The 15,845-nt window shown below is 38.9% G+C and overlaps 1 protein-coding gene across 3 annotated transcripts in view; it reads right to left on the bottom strand.

The window, feature by feature from the left end:
• RYR2 (ryanodine receptor 2) overlaps positions 1 to 15,845 on the bottom strand; it is a 790,171-nt gene that overhangs the window by 301,616 nt on the left and 472,710 nt on the right. For all 3 annotated transcript variants that reach the window (XM_063708024.1, XM_063708025.1, XM_063708026.1), the window contains exon 23: positions 968 to 1,051. In XM_063708024.1, coding sequence (XP_063564094.1) covers positions 968 to 1,051 — 84 coding nt within the window. The remainder of the gene's footprint in view (positions 1 to 967; positions 1,052 to 15,845) is intronic.

Here is a 15,845-nt window from a genome sequence, read left to right as displayed (position 1 = left end):
TTACAAGTCCTGTGCATCAGAAAAGCAGCTTGAATACTTAAGTTTAAATAAATAAGAAAGTAATATGAAACAGCTATCATTTATTGAATATTTCTTTAATACCTAAAACTTCCCTGTTAAGTAGGTATTACTAATGCCCATAGGCAGATGAGAAAGGTGAGGTCTTAAGTGAACCAGGATCATAGACATAGGTGGTAGAACAGCAGGCCAAACCAGTACTACAGCATCTATCTACCTCAATTTTCTCATCTTAAAATGTGGATAATAATGCTGACTTCATAATTAATCCTCAAATATATTTTTATTGTAAAAGTAAATAAAATTATAAAGATTTTTGGGCAGAAAGTAGAAAGCTATATGTAATCATTTAGAAATATGGATACCTCTGTTAACATGTAAACACACACTGGGAAAATAACACAATTTTTATAACACACTCCCAAATATATTCTGAGCTTTGTTTCATCACTCAGCAATGTGATAGAAACTATTGTTTCACCAGATACTTAATGTAACCCCTAGGGTCATTCAGTTAGTTTAAATTTTTGAATCTGAATTTTTTTTTTTTTTTTTGAGATGGAGTCTCACTCTGTTGCCCAGGCTGGAGTGCAGTGGCACGATCTTGACTCACCGCAGCCTCTGCCTCCCAAGTTCAAGCGATTCTCCTGTCTCAGCCTCCTGAGTAGCTGGGATTACAGGCACATGCCACCACGCCCAGCTAATTTTTGTATTTTTAATGGAGACAGGGTTTCACCATGTTGGCCAGGCTGGTCTCAAACTCCTGACCTCAGGTGATCCACCTGCCTTGGCCTCCCAAAGTGCTGGGATTGTGAGCCACCGCACCCAGCCTTGAATCCGAATTTTAAGGCTTCAGTAAAAGCAAGGCAACTGTGTGTCCATCAAGCGTTATTTGGTTGCACTAAATCTCTACACAGATTATTTAATATTGCTTAGTCATTCAACTTACTTCTTGGGTAGCTTCATTTTTTTCACCTTGTCTTCAGCATGTTCATCTGATATACCCACATGACATCCTAATGCCAACAAAGTCCTGGAAAACAAAACCAGAGATAAGTGTGATCATTTCTTCTCTATGTCCAGAATAACCCAACACAACAGCAGTAGCAATGAGATACAACCTTGAAAGCACAATTTTTTTTTTTTTTTGAGACGGAGTCTCGCCCTGTCACCCAGGCTGGAGTGCAGTGGCGCGATCTCGGCTCACTGCAAGCTCCGCCTCCCGGATTCACGCCATTCTCCTGCCTCAGCCTCCCAAGTAGCCAGGACTACAGGTGCCCGCCACCACGCCTGGCTAATTTTTTGTATTTTTAGTAGAGATGGGGTTTCACCGTGTTAGCCAGGATGGTCTCGATCTCCTGACCTTGTGATCCACCCATTTCGGCCTCCCAAAGTGCTGGGATTACAGGTATGAGCCACTGCGCCCAGTCAGAAGTCTTGTTTTTAAGGTGAAAGGAACATTTACTGATTTGCTAATTATTCATTTTTGAGTAAGGGATAAGACACTGCAAACTGAAATGGCACAAAAAGGAATACACTGAAAAGTAAGTCTCCCTCCAACTTCTTCTAGTTCTGTTTCCTTCCTCTAAAGGCATCAGTTGTTACCAATTCTTCGATATCCTGCTGGGGAGTCTATGTACCTACTAAAGCAGATATACGTGGTGTGTGTGTGTGTGTGTGTGTGTGTGTGTGTGTATGATATTATTGTTTTACCTTTTATAGAAATGGGTATATACAGGAGACATTTTGAGACAATTTGTCTTTAGTACCCATGGCACTGAGTGGTTTCTCCTGCCTTGATAGAGTAAGAAATAATGGCATAATATTTTGGGATTACAGAATTTCTAAGGTCTGATCAGTTCTAGTAAGAATGTGGGAATTATCTAAAACCCATAATACTTATCTCTATAATATTTTAATAATGTGTGGATAGGTTGATGGTTATATGTATATACATATACGTACATTATATGTATGTATTTCCATATAGAGAAGTATCTATATGTATAAGCTTAACCATTTAGACAGATACATATAAGCTTATACATATGGGTATCTATCCATCTATACGCACACAATTATCAGTTAAATTTTGTTATATATGAAAAAATTAAAATAACCCCATGAAATTATCTTTCTAGTGTTAAATTGCAAAACTATGGGAAGACCAAGAGCTGATTGAAGGTATAAAATAAGCTGAATAAAGAATGTGCACGTTGAAAGGGATTGATCAGCAATAGAATAAAAAACGAACTCACAGGAACAAATATAGATTACACTTATTCAAACACTATCCAGAGGACAGGAAGATTTTACCAGCACCCTCCATTCCTTTATTTATTCATTCAATAAATATCTACTGAGTGCTATCATGTGCCAGGCCCTGTGCTACAGACAACAGGCAATTATGATAGTATCTTCAGGGCAATGAGATAATCATAAGGCTGTAAAAGTATCAAAGAGGGATGTCCAACCCAGCTCTGAGAGAACTCAAGATTGATCATAATATTAGGATTTACCACAAACTCTGGCAATTAAACCTTTGAGCACATGCCCACCAAGAAATCTTCTGATGATAATGTGTCTTCCCAAGCTGATCTGTAAAAATGAATATTTTGGATTATAAGACAGTTATTATCACTGCAAATTAGTACCTCAGTGTGACATGCCAGGAATGTAGTTAATGTGAGTCCAGACCGAGAGACAAAGTCACATGGTGTACTGACATCAAAAGTAAGCCTGAGCCATAGAAAATGTAATTAGTTAATTCATCCTTAAGGGTTTCTGAGAGAGAGCCAGTGTTTTATGCCATCAATACTATAATCTTCTCATAACTAATTAATTCAGCCTCATAATCTTCTTCCCAATGCAAACTACCTAGAAAAGTATGAATTCAACTCACATGGACAGTGAACATAATAGACCACATGTGCATAAATATATAAGTCCATAAATATTTATTGAGTTACCACCATATCTAAGGTACTCTGTAGTACAGTAGTCCTCCCTTATCCATGGCTGATATGTTCCAGGACTCCCAGTGGATGCCTGAACCCCACAGATAGTACCAAACCCTACACTTTTTCCTATCCATACATACTGTGATACATACTAAAATTTAACATATGAATTAGACACAGTAAGGGATTAAAACTAGTAACTAATAGAAAATGGAACCATTATAACAACATACTGCTCACAATTTCACAGACAGAAGAATTGCTGTTCTTATAGATCTTAGCAACTTCAGTATACAGTATTTTTCTTCTCTTATTAAGTTGAGAATAGTCACCTTTTCACTTAAAAGAAGCACTTTATGGCTTCTCTTTGACATATTAAAACTGCCAGCATCTTTAATTTTGTGTGTTGGGGCCATTATTAAGTAAAATAAGGGTTACTTGAACAAAAGCACTACAGTGTCATGACAACCAATCTGATAACCAAGATGGTTGCTAAGTGACTAACAGGTAGGCAGCCTATACAGCACGGGCCAGGGGGACAAAGCGAAGATTCACATCCTGGGCAGGACAAAGTAGCAGGGCGTGAGATTTCATCACACTGCTCAAAATGGCATGCAATCTAAACTTATACATTGTTTATTTCTAAAGTTTTCCATTTGATATTTTCAGGAGTACTACTGCACATGTTTCTCTTGACAGTGTTTACAGTCTGACAGGAGAAAAGATGATGACTGAAGAATTATAATAAAACCAAGTAGGGTTCCAAATTTTAAAAAGTTACATGTTTTAGAAGCATCTTTAAGATATTCCAGGAAGGATAATTAAAAATTTCAAAGATGAAGACATGTGGGAATAAAGGATAAAGAGATGAGGAGGCAAATATTTCAGGTAGGTGAACAAGACAGACAACCTACAGAAGCAGGAGATCGTGGGTCTGTGTGGGAGGGGCAGAGAAGAGTTGACTGGAGTATTAAGATCTGACCGTGTACTATAGGTTAAGGGTAAAAAGAAATACTGGGGTAAGTTTGGGGTGCACTATATGCTTCATAAATATTTCTCATTATGTGTGATGGCTAATTTTATGTATCAACTTGGCTGGGGCATAGTGCCAACATATTTAGTCAAACATTATTCCAGATGTTTCTGTGAAGCTGTTTTTGGGTGAGATTAACATTTAAATTGCTACACTTTGAGTTCACATGGAATCAAAAAAGAGCCCGAATAGCCAAGGCAATCCTAAGCAAAATGAACAAATCCAGAGGCATCACATTGCCTGACTTATATATAAGGATATAGTAACTATAACAGCATGGTAATGGTACAAAATTAGACACATAGATCAATGGAATGGAATACAGAACCCAAAAATAAAGCCACATACCTACAACCAACTGATCTTTGACAAAGTTAACAAAAATAAACACTGGAGAAATGACAACCTCTTCAATAAATGGTGCTGGAAAAAATGGCTAGCCATATGCGGAAGAATGAAATTGCACCTCTATCTCTCACCATGTACAAAAATTAACTCAAGATGGATTAAAGATATAAATGTAAGACCTAGAAGAAAACCTAGAAAAAACTCTTCTGGACATTGGCCTAGGTAGAGTTTACGATAAAGATCCCAAAAGCAAATGCATCAAAAACAAAAATAGAGAAATGGGACTTAATTAAACTAAAAAGCATCTGCACAGCAAAATAATCTACAGAGTAAATAGACAACCTACAGAATGGGAGAAAGTATCTTCAAATTATGCCCCCAATGAAGGACTAATATCCAGAATCCACACAGAACTTAAACAACTCAACAGGAAAAAAACAAACAACTGTATTAAAAACCGGTCAAAGGGTCAGGAATGGTGGTTCATGCCTATAATTCCAGTACTTCGGGAGGCCGAGGCAGGAGGACTGCTTGAGCCCAGGAGTTCAAGACCAGTCTGGGTAACATAGGGAGACTCTGTCTCTACACATAATTCAAAGTTTAATCAGGCATGGTGGCACACATCTGTGGCCCCAGCTACTCTAAAGGCTGAGGCAGAAATTTTGCCTGAGTCTGGGAAATCAAGGCTGCAGTGAGCTATGATCCACCACTGCACTCCAGCCTGGGCTACAGAGTGAGACTCTGGTCCTGAAAAAAAAAAGAAAAGAAAAGAAAGAAAAAAGGACATAAACAGACATTTCTCAAAAGAGGAAATATAAGCAGCCAAATAAACACATTAAAAAATGCTCTGAATTACCGATCATTAGAAAAATGTAAACTAAAACCACAATGAGACACCATCTCACACCAGTCAGAATGGTTATTATTAAAAAGTCAAAAAATAAAAGATGTGGGTGAGGACGTGGCTTATACACTGTTAGTAGGAACATAAATTAGTTCAACCCCTTTGGGAAACAGCATGAATATTTCTCCAAAAACTAAAAATAGAACTACCATTCAGCCCTGCAATCCCACAACTGGATACCTACCCAAAGGAAAAGAAATCATTATATTTACTATTATTATTATTATTTTTTTGAGAAGTTTTGCTCTTGTCACCCAGGCTGGAGTGCAATGGTGCAATCTCGGCTCACTGCAACCTCCGCCTCCTGGGTTCAAGCAATTCTACTGCCCCAGTCTCCAAAGTAGCTGAAGTTACAGGTGCTCACCACCATGCCCAGCTAATTTTTGTATTTTTAGTAGAGATGGGTTTTCACCATGTTGGCCAGGCTGGTCTCAAACTCCTGACCTCAGGTGATTCACCTGCCTTGGCCTCCCACAATGCTGGGATTACAGGTGTGAGCCACCGCATCTGTCCAAGAAATCATTATCAGGTCAGGCGTTTGAGACCAGCCTGAACAACATGGTGAAACCCCGTCTCTACTAAAACTACAAAAATTAGCCGGGCGTAGTGGTGGACACCTGTAATCCCAGCTACTTGGGAGGCTGTGGCAGGAGAATTGCTTGAACCTGGGAAGCAGAAGTTTCAGTCAGCCGAGATCATGCCACTGCACTCCAACCTAGGCAACAGAGCAAGACTCTGTCAAAAAAACAAAAAACAAAAAACAAACAAACAAACAAAACACCTGCACTCACATGTTCATCACAGCACTATTTACGATAGCAAAGTCATGGAATCAACTTAAGTGTCTGTCAACTGTTGACTGCAAAAAGAAAATATGGTACATATACACCATGGAAAACTATATAGCCACGAAAAAGAATGAAATCATGTCCTTCTTGCAGCAACATGGATAAAGTTGGAGGTCATTATCCTCATCATTTAAAAGAAAATTAAATACTTCATACTCTCATTTGTAAGTGGGGGCCAAGCAAAGTGGATACACACAGATATAAAGACAGAAATAATAGATAGCAGGGACTTCAAAGCAAGGAGAGCAGGAGGGGAGCTAGTGTTGAAAAATTACCTGTCAAGTACAATGTTCACTATTTAGGTAATGGGTTCATTAGAATCTAAATTTCCACCATTATACCTATGTAACAACGTACATAGGTAAATTCCTATGTATCTCTGTACATAGCAATATACCTATGTTACAAACACGCACATGTACCCTCTGATTCTAAAATTAAATACTAAACTTTTTTAAAAGTATAGTGCACTTTAAGTAAATCAGACTACCTTCCATAATGTGACTGGGCCTCAACTAATCAGTGAAAGGTCTCAACAGAAAAAAGAGACTGACCTTCTGAGCAAAAGGGAATTTTGCCAGCACCCTGCCAATTCTTTAAGGAATCTCTCTCTATATATATCTGTATATACATATATGTCCATATATATATATGTATATACACACACACACACACATACATACACCCTGTTGGTTCTGTTTATCTCAAGAACCCTGACTAAGACATTAAGTGAGGGCCTCATATGCTATGCTGAGGGAATTACACTTACGTGAATGGACTAGGAGCTGCTAAAGGTTATTCTGCAGAATAGCAAAGTTAGAAGTCATCAGGTAGAAAATGTACTTTTTAGAGGCTGATTATTTTCATTTTTATTAAATTTATAGAGTTGCATGACTATCAGCACAATCTAGCTTTGCACCATTTCCACGAGCCCATGAGGTCCCCCATGCCTGCTGCAGGCGTTTCTCACTCTCACCTCCAGACAGCCCCTAAGCTACTTTATGTCTCTATCAAGATGCCTGTTTTGGGCATTTCATAGGAATAGAATTACACAATATGGAGTCTTCTGTGTTTGGCTCCTTCCACCTGGCATAAAGTTTTTCAGGTTGATCCATGTTGGAGTATGTGGCAGTAGTTTGTTTCCTTTTATTGCTGAATAATATGCCATTGTAATACTGGATCACATTTTATCTATTCCTTAGTTGATGAACATTTGCACAGTTTCCAGTTTTGGGCTCTTATGAATAATGCTTCTGTGAACATTTATGTGTAAATCTTTGCAGGGACATAAGCTTTTATTTCTCTTGGGTAGATACACAGGAGTAGAATTGCTAGGCTATGGTAAGTTTATGTTTAACTTTTGAAGAAACTTCCAAACTATTTTCCAAAGTGGTGGCACCATTTTACGTTGCCTGCAGTAATACATGTGGGTTTCAGTTTTCCTATAGCTTCACCAACACTTGGTATGTCTGTCTAAAAATTATAGCCATTTTATTGTGTGTAAGGTAGTATCTTCTTATGGTTTTAATTTGTATTTTTCTGACCGATGATGTGTAACATCCTTGATTGCACTTTATTAGCCATCTGTGTATCTTCTTTGGTAAAGTATTTTGCCAATTTTTGCCTTTTTTTTTTTTTTGAGACGGAATCTTGCTCTGCCACCCAGGCAGGAGGGCAGTGGCACAATCTCGGCTCACGGCAACCACTTCCTCCCAGGTTCAAGCAATTCTCCTGCCTCAGTCTCCCTAGTAGCTGGGATTACAGGCGCCTGCCACCACGTGCAGCTAATTTTTTTGTATTTTTAGTAGAGATGGAGTTTCACCATGTTGGCCAGGCTGGTTTCTAACTTCAGACCTCAAGTGAGCCACCCAACTCAGCCTCCCAAAGTGCTGGAATTATAGGCGTGAGCCACCATGCCCAGCTGTTATGCCAATTTTAAAATCAGGTTTTGTGTATTCTTATTATTGAGTTATAAGATTTCTATATATATTCTGGATACAAGTCCTTTGTTAGGATTGGTATGATTTACTACAAATCCTATTAATACAATTGTGCTTGATTCACAAATATTCTCTCCCAGCTGGTGGCCTGTCTCTTCATTTTCTTAATGGCTTCTTTTGAAGTACAGAAAGTTTTACTTTTAATTAACTCCAATGGATGGACTGTTTTCTTTAATAGGTCATGTTTTGGATATTATATCTAAGTACTCTTTGCCTAATCTGAGGAGTTTTAAAATGGGAGCAATGGATTATATTTAAAATATATTTATTAACACTACAACCATATCAAGTTCTTTGAATGAAGTGTTTGGTTTCTGTATCATCTTTATTGAACCACTTTATTTGATGATTTAACATTGTTTAACTCATTTTTTTTTAAGTCTGCTGAAGGGTGGTGAGAGAAACAGCACACTATAAGTTGGAACTGCAAAGCTGATAGAAAGGCTAGAAAAGCACAAAATAAGGGAAGCAAGAAAGGATTAGTTGGGAGCAGATTCTTGGCCTTACATGCATTCAGTAAATATTTACTACTAGATTAAGCAGCAGGGATTGGTAATGTAGCATTTTAGTACTTAAACTATATAGCTGCAGAAAAGTAAACAGACTGTTAGGAAGCAAATGTGAGGCACCCTGTAGATAGGCATTTGGTATGTAAAAACCCAGTTACTGACTGAGATTTATCATTTATTTATTAATTCATTCATTTGATGAATATTTACTGAGCTCTATGTAAAATTTGAAAATTGGTAACAAAAATCAAGTGAGATGCCTGCTGTCATGAAACATATGGTCGGTGGAGTACAGAGGCAACCATCTAATTCCCACACACAGGGAAAGCTTCTATACTGGGAGTACAGAAAGGATGAGTACCTATAGAAGTAAAATTGTTGAATCAAGGAACTCAGACAACATGATCGAAAGAAGTGAACCTGACCTTAGATCTGGCAAGCTTGTCCAACCCGCGGCCTGCGGGCTACATGCGGCCTAGGACAGCTCTTTGAATGTGGCCCAACACAAATTCATAAACTTTCTTAAAATATTATGAGATTTCTTTGTGTGATTTTTAAAATTTAGCTCATCAGCTATTGTTAGTATTATAGTGTATTTTATGTGTGGCCCAAGACAATTCTTCTTCTGCTATGGCCCAGGGAAGCCAGAAGATTGGACAGCCCTGATCCAAAGGATGAGAGCCAGGCATAGAAAACAGCATTCCACATCACACCCCGGGGCCTGTTGTGGGGTGGGAGGAGGGGGGAGGGATAGCATTAGGAGATATAGCTAATGTTAAATGACGAGTTAATGGGTGCAGCACACCAACATGGCACAGGTATGCATATTTAACTAACCTGCACGTTGTACACATGTACCCTAAAACTTAAAGTATAATAAAAAAAAAAAAAGAAAAAGAGAAAAGAGCATTCCAAGAAGAGGACGTGTGGAAGATCTTGTGGTGGAATGGAATGTGCGGACAGGCAAGCAACACAAAGGTCAGTGTGACTGCAAGCAAGAGTACAAGGGCAGCCTCACTTATAATGAGGCTGGTGAGAGGGGAGGCCCCAGATTTTCGGATACTTTGGCAAATTAAAGCACCATATTTAACTTAAAAGCAATGAAAAGCCATTAAGGGATTTTATTTTTTTTTTTTATGTATTTAATTTTTTTTTCTTTTTGAGATGGAGTCTCGCTCTGTCACCCAGGCTGGAGTGCAGCAGCATGATCTTGGCTCGCTGCAACTTCTGCCTCCTGGGTTCAAGCAATTCTCCTGCCTCAGCCTCCCGAGCAGCTGGGATTACAGGCACCTGCCATGACGCTTGGCTAATTTTTATAATTTTAGTAGAGACAGGGTTTCACCATGTTGGCCAGGCTGGTCTTGAACTCCTGACCTCAGATGATCCACCTGCCTTGGCCTCCCAAAGTGCTGAGATTACAGGCTCACCTGACCTCAGGTGACCCACCGTGCCTGGCCCCATTAAGGGATTTTAAATAGAAAGATTGACATGGTCACCTTAATGTTTGAAATGAACACACTGGCTACAAAGTACAGAATAGATAGAGGTGCTATTGCATTTTGTTTGCTAGTATTTTTGTTGAGGACTGTTGTGTCTATGTTAATCAGGGATATTGGTCTGTAGTTTTCTTTTTTGTTGTGTCTTTGTCTGGTTTTGGTACCAGGGTGATACTGGCTTCATAGAGCGGTTAGGGAGAATTTCCTGCTCCTTGATTTTTTTGAAACAGTTTCAGAAGGATTGATATTAGTTCTATGTATGTTAGGTATAATTCATCTGTAAATCCATCTGATCCTGGGCTTTTCATTGTTGGGACACTTTTTATTACTGATTCAATCCTTTTTTTTTGGAGACAGAGTCTCACTCTGTCACCTAGGCTAGAGTACAGTGGCACAATCCCGGCTTATCGCAAACTCTGTCTCCCAGGTTAAAGCAATTCTCCTGCCTCAGCCTCCTTGAGTAGCTGGGATTACTGGTGTGCACCATCACACCCAGCTAATTTTTGTATTTTTAATAAAGTTGGGGTTTCACCATGTTGGCCAGGCTGGTCTGGAACTCCTGACCTCAAGTGATCCACCCACCTCGGCCTCCCAAAGTGCTGGGATTACAGGCATGAGCCACCGCACCTGGCCACTGATTCAGTCTTGCTACTTGTTATTGCTCTGTTCAGGTTTTCAATTTCTTCCTGGTTCAGTCTTGGGAGGGAGGCTGCATGTTTTCAGGAATTAAGTGGGTTTTATATCAGGGACACAAGGATGGTTCAACATCTGCAAATCAATAAATGTGATACGTCGCAAAAACTGAACCAACAACAAATACCATATGAGCATCTCAATAGGTGCAGAAAAAGCATTTGATAAAATTCAGCATCGCTTCATAATAAGAACTCTCAATAAACAAGGGATAGAAGGAGCATACCTCAAAATAATAAAGGCCATATACAACAATCCCACAGCTAACATTATGCTGAATGGGGAAAGTTGAAAACTTTCTCTGTAAGAACTGGAACAAAACAAGGATATTTACTTTTACCACTCCTATTCATTACAGTACTGAAAGGCCTGGTGAGAGAAATTAGGCAATGGAAAGAAATAAATGGCATCTAAACTGGAAAAAATGAAGTCTAATTATCCTTGTTTGCTGACAATTTGATCTTATGTCAAGGAAAACCTAAAGATGCCACAAAAAACTCTTATTTGATAAATGGAATTCAGTAAAGTTGCAGCATGTAAAATCAATGTACAAAAATTGGTAGCATATCTATAGACCAGTAACAATCTAACTAAGAAACAAATCAAGGAGGCAATCCTATTTACAATATCCACATAAAAATTAAAATACCTCATTGAATTACCTAAAATACCTAATTAAAATATATTTAACCAAGGAGGTGTACAAGATCTGTACAAGAGAAACTATAAAACAATGATGAAAGAAATTATAGATGATGCAAACAAACATAAAAACAGCCCATGATCAAAAATCTGAAGAATCAGTATTGTTAAAATGACAATATTGCCCAAAGCAATCCATAAATTCAATGCAACTCATATCAAAATACCAATGTCATTTTTCACAGAATTAGGGAAAAACAATCCTAAAATTCAAATGGAACAAGAAAGAGTCCAAATAGCCAAAGCAATCCTGAGGGGTAAATAAAAGGAGGCATCATATTACCTGACTTCAAATTCTCTTATAAGGCTATAGTAAGCAACACAGCATGGTACTGGTATAAAAACAGACGAATAGATCAATGGAACAGAATAGAGAACCCAGAAATAAAGCTACATATTTACAGCCATATTTGTTGGCTTTCACAAAGCCAACAAGCACATACATTGGAGAAAGGATACACTCTTCAATACATGTTGCTGGGAAAACTGGATGGCCATATGCAGAAGAGTAAAACTGGTCCCCTATCTCTCACCATGTACAAAAATCAACTCAAGATGGGTTAAGACTTAAACAAAAGACTCAAAATTATAAAAATACTAGAAGAAAATCTAGGGAAAACTCTTCTGAACATTTGTCTAGGCAAAGAATTTATGACTAAGACCTCAAAAACCCAGGTAACAAAAACAAAAATAGACAAACAAGACCTATTTAAACTAATAAGCTTCTGCACAGTGAGAGAAAGAATCAACACAGTGAAGAGACTACCTGTAGAATGCAAGAAAATATTTGCAAAGAATTCATCTGACATCAAACTACTCATTCATCCAGAATATGCAAGAAACAAACAATTCAACAACAAGAAAAGCATCAAATAGTCTCCTTAAAAATTGGGCAAAGGAAATGAATAGACATTTTTCAAAATAAGACATACAAATGGCTAACAGGTATATGACAAAATGCTGAACATCACTAATCATCAGAGAAATGCAAACTAAAACCCAGGTGGGATGTCATCCTACACCAGTCAGAATGGCTATTCTTAAAAATGCAAACAAACAAACAAAAAAACAGATGTTGGCGAGGATGCAGAGAAAAGGGAACTCTTATGCACTGTTGGTGGGAATGTAAATTAGTACAGCCTCTATGAAAAAATAGTATAGAAACTTGTCAGGGAACTAAAAATAAAACTACCATTCGATCCAGTAATCCTACTATTGGATATCTACCCAAAGGAAAAGAAATCCATATATCAAAAAGACATCTGCACTTGCATGCTTATTGCGGCACTATTCACATCAGCAAAGAAATGGAAGGAACCTAAGTGTCCATCAATGGATGAATGGATAAAGAAAATGTGGCATATATACATAATGGACTATTATTCAGCAGTAAAGAAGAATGAAATCATGTATTTTGTAGCAACATGATTAGAACTGGGGTCATTATTTTAACTCAAATAAGCTAGACCCAGAAAGGCAAATACCCACGTTCTCATTCATAAGTGGGTGTTAAAAAAATGTGCACACATGGACATAGAGAGTAGAATGACAATTAATGGAGACTTGGAAGAGTGAGGGGATTGGAAGGGAGTAGATGATAAGAAATTACTTAATGAGTGCAATATACATTAACTGGGTGATGGATACCCTCAAAGTCCTGACTTTTGTTACTTTACACATGTAACAAAATTGCACATGTACCCTGTAAATTTGTACAATTTTTAAAAAGGCAAAAAAAAAAACAATAGAAAAGAGAGTATCTAGGGTGTATTTCAATTGGATCTGTTGGGAGGATATTATAATTTCAGGTGGAAAATAATGGTAGCTTAGACTAGGTTAGTATAGGGTGGCAATCATGTTGGAGTTGATGATGTGGTGATAGTAACATTAGTAATGGAAGAAAATAAAGAAGTCGATGGATTAAAATATCAATAGAAAGCCATGGGTGAAGGGAAGGGATGTGTCCAGGATGACTCCCAGATATCTGAGTTGTGTTCTGAGGGGCACTTAACACAACAAGAGAAGGAAACTGAAAGAAGCCTGAGATTTGAAGGTATAAAAAAGTCACAAAGTTTGAGGTACATTTGCAATATCTAAGCAAGTTGGCATCTGAGAATGTTATGCGCTGGATACCTTTTGAGGACTAGGTACATGATTGTGAATTTAAAAAAAAAATCATGCTGTGGACTTTGGGTGATAATGATGTGTCAATGTAGGTTCATCAATTGTTATAAATGTACCACTCTGTTGAGGGCAGCTGCCTGTGGAAACACGGGGCATAAGAAAAGTCTCTGTATCTTTCTTTTAACTTTACTGAGAACCTAAATCTGCTCTAAAAAATAAAACCTTTTTTTTTTTTTTAAATTATAGTTCCTGGCTTCATGGAGCTTACAGTCTAGAACAAGCTTTTCCAGCCCACAGCCCAGGATGGCTTTGAATGTGGCCCAACACAAATTCATAAACTTTCCTAAAACATTATGAGATCTTTTTGTGATTTTTGTTTTCGTTCATCAGCTATCATTAGTGTTAGTGTATTTTGTGTGTGGCCCAAGATAATTCTTCCAATCTAGCCCAGGGAAGCAAAAAGATTGGACACCCCTGGTCTAGAAGGAAAGGCAAATATTAAATAACCTCAGAAAGTGATATTACAAATTGTGGTGAGAGTTATAAACACACTATCAGGTGTTATAAAGGAAGTGAAGGAAGTGGTGAGGAAATTCTTATCAGGGAAGTGATATTTAAATGAAGGCCTGAGGGATGAGTAGGGAGGAGATCCTTTAAGGGTGAAATGAAGAATTTTCCAGGCAAAGGGAAGAGAATAGTGAGGCAGGAAAAAGTTTAACTCATTATCAGGAAGAGACCATGAGGGCTGGAACATAAGGAACAAGGCAAAGAGTGGTGCAAGGCATGATGACAAACAGGAGGGGTGTCAGATTGTCTGGGTCCTGCACACACTTGTGAAGATATCAGACTCCAAGTTCCATGGGAAGCCATTGAACAGTTTTAAGCAAAATATGAATGAATGCACGTGTGTGTATGAACTCAGGCTGTTGTGTGCAGAATAAAGATGGCAAGTGGGAGGACGAGTTAGGAGATGGCTATGGTAGTCTGGGTGACAGATGATGGTGGCTTGGACCAGATTGACTGCTGTGGAAAGGGAGGATGGAGGAAGAGTGACGTATACTTGGGGGGACCTGATAATGGGCTAGAAGTAGGAATGAAACAAAGGGAAGAGTCAAAGGTGATTCCCAGGTTCCTGGCATGTGTAGCAGGATGAATAGCCTGGAATGTTGAAAGACTCAACATCCTAAATGCAAATACAGGGGAGATAAAGCTATGTAGGTCTAGGTCACTTCTGATGCATCCAGGGGAAAATGTCAATGGAATGATAGGACAAACAATTCCGTCACTCAGAGCAGATGTCTGGGGTAGAGATGGACATTTGGGGAGGTATCAGCACCTGTGTGGTAATTAAGTCATGGAGTGGTGAGAATACCTTCAGAGAGTTTGCACACTGAGAAGAAATGGCCCAGGACTGAACATAAAGATTCACAACATTTAGAACTTGGGAAGGTTGTCCAGGCACAGTGGCTCACGCCTGTAATCCCAGCATTCTGAGAGGCTGAGGTGGGTGGATCACCTGAGGCCAGGGGTTTGAGACCAGCCTGGCCAAGATGGCGAAACCCCATCTCTACAAAAAAAAATATGAAAGAAAAATTAACCAGAGGTGGTGGCAGGCGCCTGTAATCCCAGCTACTCGGGAGGCTGAGGCAGGAGAATCACTTGAACCTGGGAGGCAGAGGTTGCAGTGAGCTGAGATCGCGTAACTGCACTCCAGCCTAGGCAACAGAGCGAGACTCCTTCAAACAAACAAATAAATAAGTAAGTAAGTTGGGAAGATTGTTGCCAGCAAGAAACCAAAAAGAAAAAAGAAGAGGAGGAGGAGGAGGAAGAGATAGAAAAATGAGAAGGAGAAAGATAAAGAGAAGAAGAAGAAGAGGAAAAAGAAGAGGGAGGAGAAGAAGGAGAAGAGCGAGAAGGAGAAGAGGGAGGAGGAGAAGAGGGAGGAGGAGAAGAGGAAGGAAAAGAAGAGAGAAGAGAAGAAGAGGGAGGAAGAGAAGAGGGAGGAGGAGAAGAAGGAGGAAGAGGAAGTAGGGGAAGGAGAAGAGGAAGGAGGAGGAGAAGAAGAGGAAGAAGGGGAAGGAGAACAGGGAGAAGGAGAATAGGGAGAAGAAGAGGGAGAAAGAGAAGAGGGAGGAGGAGAAGAGGGATGAGGAGAAGAGGGAGGAGGAGAAGAGGGAGAAGGAGGAGATGGAGAAGGACGAGGAGGAGAA

This window comes from Gorilla gorilla, chromosome 1 (genome assembly GCF_029281585.2).
Source record: "Gorilla gorilla gorilla isolate KB3781 chromosome 1, NHGRI_mGorGor1-v2.1_pri, whole genome shotgun sequence".
NCBI lineage: Eukaryota > Metazoa > Chordata > Mammalia > Primates > Hominidae > Gorilla > Gorilla gorilla.
This window is presented reverse-complemented; position numbering and strand designations above follow the sequence as displayed.